The sequence below is a fragment of the Oncorhynchus nerka genome, linkage group LG26 (genome assembly GCF_034236695.1).
Source record: "Oncorhynchus nerka isolate Pitt River linkage group LG26, Oner_Uvic_2.0, whole genome shotgun sequence".
Classification (NCBI taxonomy): domain Eukaryota; kingdom Metazoa; phylum Chordata; class Actinopteri; order Salmoniformes; family Salmonidae; genus Oncorhynchus; species Oncorhynchus nerka.
In genome coordinates, this window is record NC_088421.1 from 33,929,938 (window position 1) to 33,940,655 (window position 10,718).

The window sequence follows — 10,718 nt, forward strand, 5'->3', positions numbered from 1 at the left end:
ATAAATGCATATTTTTCTAGGTTTTATTGAAAACGCAGACTGCGTGATTCTCGCGCATAGTTGCACACATTGGTGATGTCATCACGCGATGTTTCCAATGCTATGGCGTACCAGGAAGGGGAGACGCTAGAATCCTGGCTCAGTGAGTGAATTAACCTATGTATCCAGTCAATTCATTTATATTATTAGCATATTGCATTGAATGAATGGAGTGAATGTATGAATGAAGTAATGAAGAGTGCAATCTGTTGAACTGTCTGCAATCCTCCAGGGCTACTGCCTTCGAGGCATCCCCGTTATAAGATCTGTGTTAGAGTTGTCGTTCGAAGCAGCCGTTTCAGGAAAGCTGTGCACTGAATCTGGATCAGTTGTGGGAGGCGGACATTCAAGCATAAACCCAGGGGATGTGGCCACTGCACCTCAGCTGAGCTCCCTTTTGATATCGAGAGTTAAGACAGCAAAATTGAGGATTGTGATTTTGATATCAAGCGCATATCTTGTGTTGGTTGACAGATATAATTGATATCCTTTCGAGGAACTGGGGGCTAACGAGGAACTGGTGGCATAGATAAAACATCTTTGGTGGTGGCTTCACTGCATGTATGCGCTTTGTGGAATAGTAGCCAGTGCAATGTGGATGATGACAGAGGGTGGATGACAGTCGAATTCTTTACTGTCAGTGTCCGGTTGCTCACATGTGTTGTCCTTTCAACAAGTCGGTCAACTCTCAACTGTAAAGACATGTGTTAAACATGTTTTATTTTTATTTGATCTCACTATAGATAAAGCCACCCATCCAACAAACAGACAGGAGGATTGGGAGTACATCATCGGTTTCTGTGACCAGATCAATAAGGAATTGGAAGGGTATGTTACTTCCTGATTCACCTGATACCATTCAGTATGTATTAGCTAATACAGAGATTCAGTATGTATTAGCTAATACAGAGATTCAGTATGTATTAGCTAATACAGAGATTCAGTATGTATTAGCTAATACAGAGATTCAGTATGTATTAGCTAATACAGAGATTCAGTATGTATTAGCTAATACAGAGATTCAGTATGCATTAGCTTCATTTGACCCATTGCTATCGTATGTATAGGAAATGGGCCAATTTACCCCAATCTCTTTGTGCAGTCCCCAGATATCTGTCAGGTTGCTGGTTCACAAAATCCAATCGCCACAAGAATGGGAGGCGCTTCAGGCTTTAACAGTGAGTATTGTTTGTTTGTACTATTTCATTTCATCCACTATTCTGTTCTAGTCCTGAGGCATAGCTGTATGTACTCATATGGTGTATACAGCCTTGTCTCAGGGCTACCTATGTGTCCATGTGTTTGACAAAATGTCCACGTGTAATTCTCCAAGGTATTGGAAGCATGTATGAAGAACTGCGGGAGAAGGTTTCATAATGAAATCGGGAAATATCGGTTTCTGAACGAGCTGATCAAAGTTGTTTCTCCTAAGGTGAGTGGACTTGGTATCCTGAATGCGTTATTCTATTCTTCTTCAATTTTCCTATTGTTCTGTGTGTGAATACATCACTGACAAAGATCTGGTACACTTCTATCTAGTACATGGGAGACAGAGTACCAGAGAAGGTAAAGACAAAGATTATTGAGATGCTGTACAGCTGGACAGTGGCTTTCCCCAACGAGGCCAAAATCAACGAAGCATACCAGACACTAAGGAGACAGGGTAAGACCTGGTTTCCACTAGTTACCACAGCCACTATGGCTGGGAATTACCAGGGACCTCACGATACTTAGCTGCCGATACGATATGTATTGCAATTCTCGCAATTAAATACTGTAATTTTATTGCGATTTGATGTTCCAAACATATTGCTCACCATATGTCTGCTGCAGAGGGCCAAGAAAGCCATGAGAACACGTTTTGATCAGTCATGGAAATAAAATAGCTCATAACAAATTTGCTCCCTATTTAAAAAGAAGATGGAGAACAAGCTATGAAGGAAAAATATGGGAGTTTTGGTTTTAGCTACAGTAAACTAGCGCAAAAATAATATTTGGATATTGTCGATACGATATATCGTCAAATTATATCCTAATACCCGTACGGGAGTTGTGGCGATGAGACAAGATAGTAGCTACTAAAACAATTGGACACCACGAAAACGGGGTAAAAAAAATATATATATAATTATATCCTGATATGTCACTGTATCAATCCCCCCCACACCTTTTTTCCTTCAATCAGGAAATACCCACTACTATTTCTTTGTGTGTGATTGGACTCGGGCTCAATACCATTTTAAATTCAGGAAGTGAAAGGTTATTCTTCCTCAATTTTCCTCATTGTTTTGAAATGGAACACTGTTTTCAATCAGGAAATAATAACAACTAGGTGGGTGCTTATATTTGTCCTGTTTCAGACATGTACACGTGTGTATTATACTCATGTGTGAATTGGAAATGTGTTTTTTGCATATCCCAACTCCCGGAGAGTGGGTTCACAGCCAGGGTCTGCCATTATCAACGGCAACCCTTGAGCAATTAGGCATAAGTGCCTTGCTCAAGGGCACATCGACCAATTCTTTACCTTGTCGGTTTTCGGTTGCTTGCCCAATGCTCTAACCGCTAGGTTACCTGCTTAATACCATTTAATTTCAATTCAGGAAGTGAACTGATAGTCTTCCTCAATTTTCCTCATTGATTTGAAATGGAACTCTGTTTGTGATGAATAGTCCCATAGAGTTATTTTGAGTTATTTTTTAAAATCTTACCTTCCGTTCTTCAGGCCTTGTAACTATGGACCCTGAGCTCCCAGTGGACAAGACTCTGATTCCTTCACCCCCCACACGTCCCAAGAACCCTGTGTTTGACAATGAGGACATGGGCAAGGTGAGACACTGGGTTCAGACTGAGTGTATCCACAGTACTGGTCTTTAATCCTGGTCCTAGAGAACTACTGTATATGTGGTGTACAGCCTAGCACTAACACACCTACTTACAACAAATCACTGAAACCTTGATTTGCTAAAACAGGGGTAATCAGACTGGAACAAAACCTGCATTCCTTCTAGGTCTCTAGGACCAGCATTGCTGACCACTGATGTACAGATAGAGTCAAACCAGCAGATGTCAGTGTCACCATGGTGATTTGACAGAGACATGTCTTCGTGTGCGTTTAGCTACTAGCAGAGCTTCTGAGGAGCAAAAACCCAGAGGACCTGCAGGAAGCCAACAGGCTCATCAAGAACATGGTGAAGGAGGTGAGAGACAACGACATGCCCTTTAAGTGCATATAAAGGCGGTTGTAAAGAGCCGTAAGCTGTTGTGAATGCTCATACTCAGCCTGTGACACACCACCTGTGTGTTTATAGTCATAATGGGTTCATAAGACTGTTCTAACTAGCTTTGAGTGGTAATAAATGCTTATAGAGTATGTTATCAGCCCTGAATGCTGATTGGCTGAAAGCCATGGTATATGAGACCACAGGTATGACAAAACATTTATTTTTACTGTTCTTATAGATGTTTGAAAACGGTTTATAATAGCAATAGGTCACAGAGGGAGTTGTGGTATATGGCCAATATACCACGGCTAAGGGCTGTATCCAGGCACTCCGCGTTGCATTGTGCATAAGAACAGCCCTTAGCAGTGGTATATTGGCCATATACCACAAACCCCCGAGGTGACCTATTGCGTTAATAATTCATCATGGGATAATAAATACACTGTAGAATTACACACAGATGGAGCTTAGAAAATGTGATCATAGCCGATCATGCGTCCATGTTAGTAGTTTTCTATAACACTTGTATTGTTCTGTTTCCCAGGACGGCTGAATGCATTTACAATATAACTGTTGCGCATGTATATAAGGCTTTTATAGCAATGTGTAACAAGTCTTGAACATCTTATTAACCCTCATTATCCCAGGACGATGTCAGGGTTCAGAAAGTGACCAAACGCATCCACACCCTGGAAGAGGTGGGCATCAACGTCAAGCTGCTGAGTGAGATGCTGTCCCACTACGACAAGGACAGGTCCTCCCAGTCAGACAGAGAGATCATCAAGGTGTGTGTTCTGTTCAGACTCCACACACATCACACTTAGCCCTAGTTCAAACATCGCTCTATCGCCGCACCGAACTAAAGCATTTAACTTTCTCTTTGGGAGAGCAGGGATAGAGTGCCTTGTGAAGCCATAGTGTGCCTCGTCTGTCTTTTGACAATAGTTGGTCAGCCTCTGCTGCTCTTTCGGCGCGGTGCGGGTGAGGCACACCTCTGTTTCATGCAGTTCTGCCAGAGCAGTTCTTCCACTGTCAGGAAAAATGGTCATGCATATTAATATATGTTAATTGCGTGCAAATAAAGGTTGCTTGGCTACCACACCCACAACGGAAGCACAGTCATGGCTGATACGCAGGTGGAGGACGTCTGAGAGGTGACTGTTATGCCTGAATTCAACCCAAAAGCAACGAGTATGTCTGCAGTGTTGAGAGAGCGGTTGTATGAAACCAATTGGTATGTCACCAGAGTTCTCAGCCATGCCAGCCCGTTCTTCAGGTCTATTCAGTTCTACTCGCCAAAAGTTTGGCGTCTGAACTGTGTGTTACTTAGATACTTGTCCTCTTTGCTTGCTGTGAGGCATTAAGGACCTTATGTATCACCTCAGGCTATAGCCAGTCCTTAACACAATTTTACAGCTAGTCCCAATTTGTTCCCTACCACGTCTGGATAGGTATAAGCAGTTTAGTGGTGGAGCTTCTATCATATTGCTAAGTCCTTACCTATCTGCAAACACCAAAGTGTTAGGACCAATGGGAAGGGGACGGGAAAGGGGTAGGGAGCGAATTAGGAATGGCTGCTAGAATGATACGAGCGTGGTAGACTTTGATGTTATGTGAAATTAATTAGAATTGTAAACTGTCAGTGGCTGATTGAAGCATGTCGTCGTACATTTCCTGTAATACCAGGAACTATACGACCGCTGCGACAAGTTGAGACGCGCTGCTTTCAAAATGGCCACAGAGACTGAAGATAACGACACAAGTTTAGGTGAGGAAATACATTTGTTATTTGAATGTTTTTCAACCTCTTAGATTGTTATTTGTTGTTCCATCTCTTAACCTCTGACCTTTGCCCTCCAGGTGACATCCTGCAGGCCAGCGATGACCTCTCACGGGTCATCAACTCCTACAAGAAGATTGTGAAGGGACAGACCGTGAATGGAGACATCGAGGATCCTAGATCTGCAGCTGGTGAAGGTGAGTGATGGCACGTAATGTATACACACACACTTTCACATCTTTTCATATCACTTTCAGAGCAAACTGTTTCCTTTCTACCTCCTTCGATTTCAATTCCTCTCTCTGCTTCCTTCTACCTCTCTCCACCTCTCCTTCTACCTCTCTCTACCTCTCCTTCTACCTCTCTCCACCTCTCCTTCTACCTCTCTCCACCTCTCCTTCTACCTCTCTCCACCTCTCCTTCTCTCTCTCTCCACCTCTCCTTCTAACTCTCTCCACCTCTCCTTCTACCTCTCTCCACCTCTCCTTCTTTCCCTCTCTATTCTAGAGACCACAGGGAACAGTGACAACACAGAGACCTTGATTGACCTGGCTGGCATTGACGTTCCAAACTCCACCTCTGCTCCGCCTGCCCCTCTCCCATTGGTCTCCGATCCCACTTCAGCCAATCACCTGGGGTTCCCAATCCCTGTCTTGCCTCCTCCTCCAAAAAGGTTGGCCGGGTTGCATGCCAGTCAGAACAGCAGCCCCAGCCACCCAGCCACCGACAAGGCCCTCAACGCTCTCTCTCTCCTTGACGATGAGTTGCTATCCTTAGGTAGCTCACTGACCTTGCATTTTATGGAAGTTATGTGTAAATGTATTCTTGTTAAATATAGGCCATATTTCCTACTTGATTTGTATTCTAAATGTATTCATCACCAATGTTCAGACAATGCCCCATGGTACTTAATTTCATTATGCCAGCAGCATCCCACTGCTGGCTTGCCTCTGAAGCTAAGCAGATCCTTGGATGGGAGACCAGATGCTGCTGGAAGGGGTGTTGGAGGGCCAATAGGGGGTACTCTTCCCTCTGGTATAAGGGGATCACAATGCCCCAGGGCAGTGAAGGGAACATTGCCCTGCATCTGGTGCAGTCTTTCGGATGGGACGTTAAACTAAAGATCCCATGGCACTTATTGTAAGAGTAGAGGTGTTAACCCCGGTGTCCTGGCTAAATTCCCAATTTTAGGCCTCATACCATCATGGCCACCTAATCATCCCCAGCTTCCAATTGTCTCATTCGTCCCGCTCCTCCCCCCTGTCACTATTCTCCAAGTCGTTGCTGTAAAAGATAATATGTTCTCAGTCAATTTACCTGGTAAAAGAAGGGTCAATACTCATGTCCCTTGTGTGTTTTTTCAGGCCTGAACGATCCAGTTCCCTCTCTGAACAGCCAATCAAAACCAACGCTGAATGAAATAGCGAATCCGTGGACCTCCTTACAGGTAGTTCTTCCTGATGAGGACCACAATGGTCAGAGCATTAAAAAGCATGACTTTTTTTCTACTGTCATTTCCTGTGTCTTTACCAGTGAGGAGTTTTGAACAACTCTTGTGATACATTGGGTAGATTTGTAAGTGTCTCCTCCCTTCTATCCATCTCCAGGCTCCTGACCCTGGCCTGGACTTGTTTGGCACTATAGCAGGGCCAGGCCCAGTATTTCCCCCAGTCCAGCCAGCCCCCGCCACGGCCCCTGCCACCCACAGCCTCCAGGACCTCCAAGACCTGGCCATGCTGGACTTTGGAGAGCCAAAGAGGTGCTCAACTAACCTTACTCCCTTCACTTCACTGGAAATATTGTAGATCACTTCAAGGTATTATATTACCCACATTGAATTAGATCAGGTGCTTCAGCGCATGGCTAAAGTGAAGCAACACTTCTGAGGTAATTCGAAGTCTCAGGGTTGTCATTAATAGTGTGTCACATCATTATATTACTAGATGCTACTCAACATTATCCTGAATATGGTACAAATCAACATGCTCTTGATTGCACACTTGCTTGTTTGATTTAGTTATGTTTCCAGAGAGAGCTCATGCTGTTTTTCTGTCATTTTCAGTTTGCGTGTTGGCGGCGGATTCGGGATGGCAGCCTCTATGGGAGCCGTAGTACCACCCTCCTTGGGGGCCATGGTACCCCAGGTCCCCCTCTCCTCGACCTCCCTCCTCCCTGGCCCCATGCCTGGCTCCCCTGCGTTGTCCCACACCAAAGCCCAGACGCTAAGCTCTGCCCCAGGCAGCCCCCTGTTCAGCTCCCTCTCCCCCTTCCACCACTCCTCCTTCCAGGGGGGCAGCCCAGCCAGGGGGCTAGGACCGGAGGCCTCCCTGGGCAACGTGCACGTCCCCCTGGAGGCCATCAGACCCAGTGAGTACTGGAGATAGGGGAGGGAGGTAGAGAGAGGGAAGTGTGCAAAGGGAAATGGGACATGCTATATATCCTCCTGTGAAATTGAACGTCGTTGGTCTTTTTGAACCATTTGATGTCCACAGCACACTGTCTGGATAACATTGATATAGCCTCTCACTGCCTCTGTCCCCTCCAGGTAAAGGGCTCCCTGTAACGGCCTATGATAAGGATGGGGTGCGTGTGCTGTTGAACTTTGCCTCAGACTGTCCCCCTTGCAGACCAGACGTGCTGGTGTTAGTGGTGTCCATGCTGAACACTGCACCACTGCACGTTCAGAACGTGGTCCTTCAGGCCGCCGTGCCCAAGGTAACACACAGGTGCAATATACACATGGTACACACACACACACTTTGTTCACACTTGCTCTGTCTAGGTGCCATAGGAGTCTACAGCCATGTCTCAGGGCAATGTGTACACATGCACTCGTATAATACTTACACATGTGTCCACTCCTGTATACTTACTCACTCAAACATTATATCATTTCATCCAAACAAAAGGTGATGGGGTCCTCACTCAAAAATATGTTGCATAAAGCTTCATTTTTGTATTTATTTGTATTATTTTCACTGCATCAGGGATCGAGTACACAGGCTTTGCAGCCATCTTCAGTGTGTAACTTTCACACACTCCTTAACCCCTCCTCTCCTTGTCCTCCAGTCCATGAAGGTGAAGCTGCAGCCTCCGTCAGGAACAGAGCTGCCCCCCTTTAACCCCACCCTTCCCCCGGCCTCCATCACACAGGTCATGCTGCTGGCCAATCCCCTGAAGGTAAGAGCAGGGCCACGAGTATTTCATGGTAAGGTCACATGGTCAGGGAACAGTCATATGATCTTCCTAGGGCCCAGAGGTTTTCTGATTAAGGTCACATGGTTAGGGAGCAGCCCACTTCTCTAATACACAGGCCAGAGTCAATGTAGGACTAGGGCTCTATCTCTCATCTTTTCAACAGTATTGGAGGTTCAAGGTCCCTCCTCTCTGACTTTCTTATCCAATGTGGTTTGGGGAGACGAAGAAGAGAGGATTTCAGGAATTAAGGAAAGATTCATTGAGAGGCTAGGTCTTTTTGGACCTGATGGGCTTCCATCCTCTTTGTAGTCTTTGTGAGAAACCACTTGCTGACCCTCTTCCAACGTTTGCCTCTTGCAGGAGAAGGTGCGTCTGCGCTACAAGCTGGCGTTCACTCTCGGAAACAGGCAGTGCTCAGAGGTGGGCGAGGTGGACCAGTTCCCCCCGCCAGACAGATGGGGTCACCTATAGCCACCCCCATACACCACAGAGCCGAGCCAGGACAGGCCAAACCAACACTCCATGATGGGGGTGTTAACCACACATACCCCAGAGAGAGAGAGAGATGAGCCAAGGAGAGGATAGGGTGGGAGAACTGTGCTGCAATGTTACAGTACCAACATAGTGCTACCTACCAGCCAACCATTCTGTTTCTTTTAGATTGTTTTGATATTTACCGTCTTTGTATTTGCCCAGTTGCTATTGAGACAATTGTAACTTTGTAAGCATAATATAGCATACATGGCATACACTGAAGTTCAATAGCTTCCAGAGCATGAATATTATTGCAGGACAGCATCTCAACTGAAGGGATACAAGTGCTTTTTCCATGTTTCAGAAATTGATACAAAGATGTGAAGAAGTGTCACTCTTTATTTGTTATTAAGAGTGTTTATTAACTGAGAACATCTACAAGGTATTTTAGCAGGCCAGTCAGTCGTCCCTTATATACAGCACTGCAGGACATTTCCTAACAAACGTAGTCCCGCCCACAAGACTTGCTGGCAAAGGAAATATAACTAACACTACATCCATTATTATGACGAGATACATATATATATATATACACACACACACAGTATATATGTCAATGTTTATACCCCATCATTGTTGAATACTTGTTTCTAATGGGCTAGAAGGGCATTCTAGAAAGGACATTATTATTCAGAGCTTATAACTAGGGGAAAATTATTGATTAATCCTATAACTGGAATATAATTTGATGAAATCTGGTAATCTTATCCGGAGGACTTGCTAGCTAGTATGTTAGCTCAGAGTAGCTCATACTTAAAACTTGAGTCAAGATACAAATCAAATTCAAATCAAATTTTATTTTATTTGTCACATACATGGTTAGCAGATGTTAATGCAAGTGTAGCGAAATTCTTGTGCTTCTAGTTAGATGTGGGTGCTAGCTGGCTGTTGACAAAGGCCTTGAACATGATTCCATGAGGTGTTTCAATATTTCTTCAGTGCATATCCAGTGATCATGCTTATTAGACATAATTGTGGCAATTATTATTATGACATTGTTTTAAAGTGATGTATATTGTATTTCTCAATTATATTAGTTAATGGGTTTTCTGGACCTTCTAGGTCTTACTACAGACTAATATACAGCTACTATTTTGATGAATGGGTTTCCTAGCAACACTGTAATCAATATTGTGGTTACTCCTGGCGTGCTTCTGTAAGTTATCATAAAAGCATACCGTAGCTGGTTTTTATTCTTTGGTTTAATGTACAGGTTCTCCCTCTGATGCTCGCCATCTGGTTTAACTATGGTCTGAGCTTTCAAAGTGGTCTGTCAACCTGAGTTTTAGGATGTATTATTTTCTCCATTGTCAGTATTGAAATTGTATTTAATTTATTTCAGTTGTATTTCAGTGCATCACTGAATTGACCAAGCTTAACACTGGCTGAAAGTGTCATCTGACACAAGTTGGAACTAACATGGAGGAAGGTGAAGAAACCATGAGGTCAAAATCATCCAGTAATATTGAGCCCACAATAGGACAGTGATTTCATACTTCATCGATGGTGAAAGGTTGATTCGCTAACCTTCATCCTAACATTCAAAGGAATGGACGGATATGAGAATATGGTGGAAACGTCTTACCCATGCTTGCACTAATACATTGCTTTTAAATCCACACTTCAGGGAGGTTAGGGAATTGGGAAAACAGCCAGTTTGCCCCTTTCCTCCCCATGTCCTCTCTCTGCTTGTCCCTGACTTGTAGCATTGTGAGAGGCACAATAGCTCTGTACATAGGTGTACTTATCGTCTGTAGTCAGGAGATGTGTAGAGGTCAATGTGATGTGTAAATGTCTTGAAAGATGTTTTATGATTGTACATATTGTGCTATTTGTTTGTTGCATGAGGAATAAAATGATTTTTGATCTGGTGTAATTTAGCTTATTGTACTCTTTGGTCTTTGTTGTCAGGGCATTGCTTCTCTATTCATACCGTAGGCTAA

At 44.1% G+C, this 10,718-nt stretch overlaps 1 protein-coding gene across 1 annotated transcript; it reads left to right on the forward strand.

The window, feature by feature from the left end:
• The first annotated feature begins 58 nt into the window (after positions 1–58).
• On the forward strand, positions 59–10,655 carry gga3b (golgi associated, gamma adaptin ear containing, ARF binding protein 3b). The gene is made up of 17 exons (XM_065010482.1): positions 59–142; positions 783–867; positions 1,142–1,217; positions 1,373–1,471; positions 1,579–1,702; positions 2,765–2,868; positions 3,159–3,239; positions 3,911–4,048; positions 4,950–5,031; positions 5,124–5,240; positions 5,551–5,820; positions 6,408–6,490; positions 6,651–6,802; positions 7,106–7,410; positions 7,589–7,758; positions 8,113–8,223; positions 8,602–10,655. The coding sequence occupies exons 1-17, from the start codon at positions 76–78 to the stop codon at positions 8,710–8,712; spliced, it is 2,175 nt and encodes a 724-aa protein (XP_064866554.1). The 5' UTR covers positions 59–75; the 3' UTR covers positions 8,713–10,655.
• The last annotated feature ends 63 nt before the right edge of the window (positions 10,656–10,718 follow it).

What these genes read in the sequence shown, in the direction of transcription:
- gga3b (XM_065010482.1), top strand. Translation starts at nt 76, where the DNA reads ATGTCATCACGCGATGTTTCCAATGCTATGGCGTACCAGGAAGGGGAG. An exon ending in CAGACAGAGAGATCATCAAG is followed by an intron (nt 4,049 to 4,949) that starts GTGTGTGTTCTG and finishes CTGTAATACCAG; the next exon opens with GAACTATACGACCGCTGCGA. An exon ending in CGATGAGTTGCTATCCTTAG is followed by an intron (nt 5,821 to 6,407) that starts GTAGCTCACTGA and finishes GTGTTTTTTCAG; the next exon opens with GCCTGAACGATCCAGTTCCC.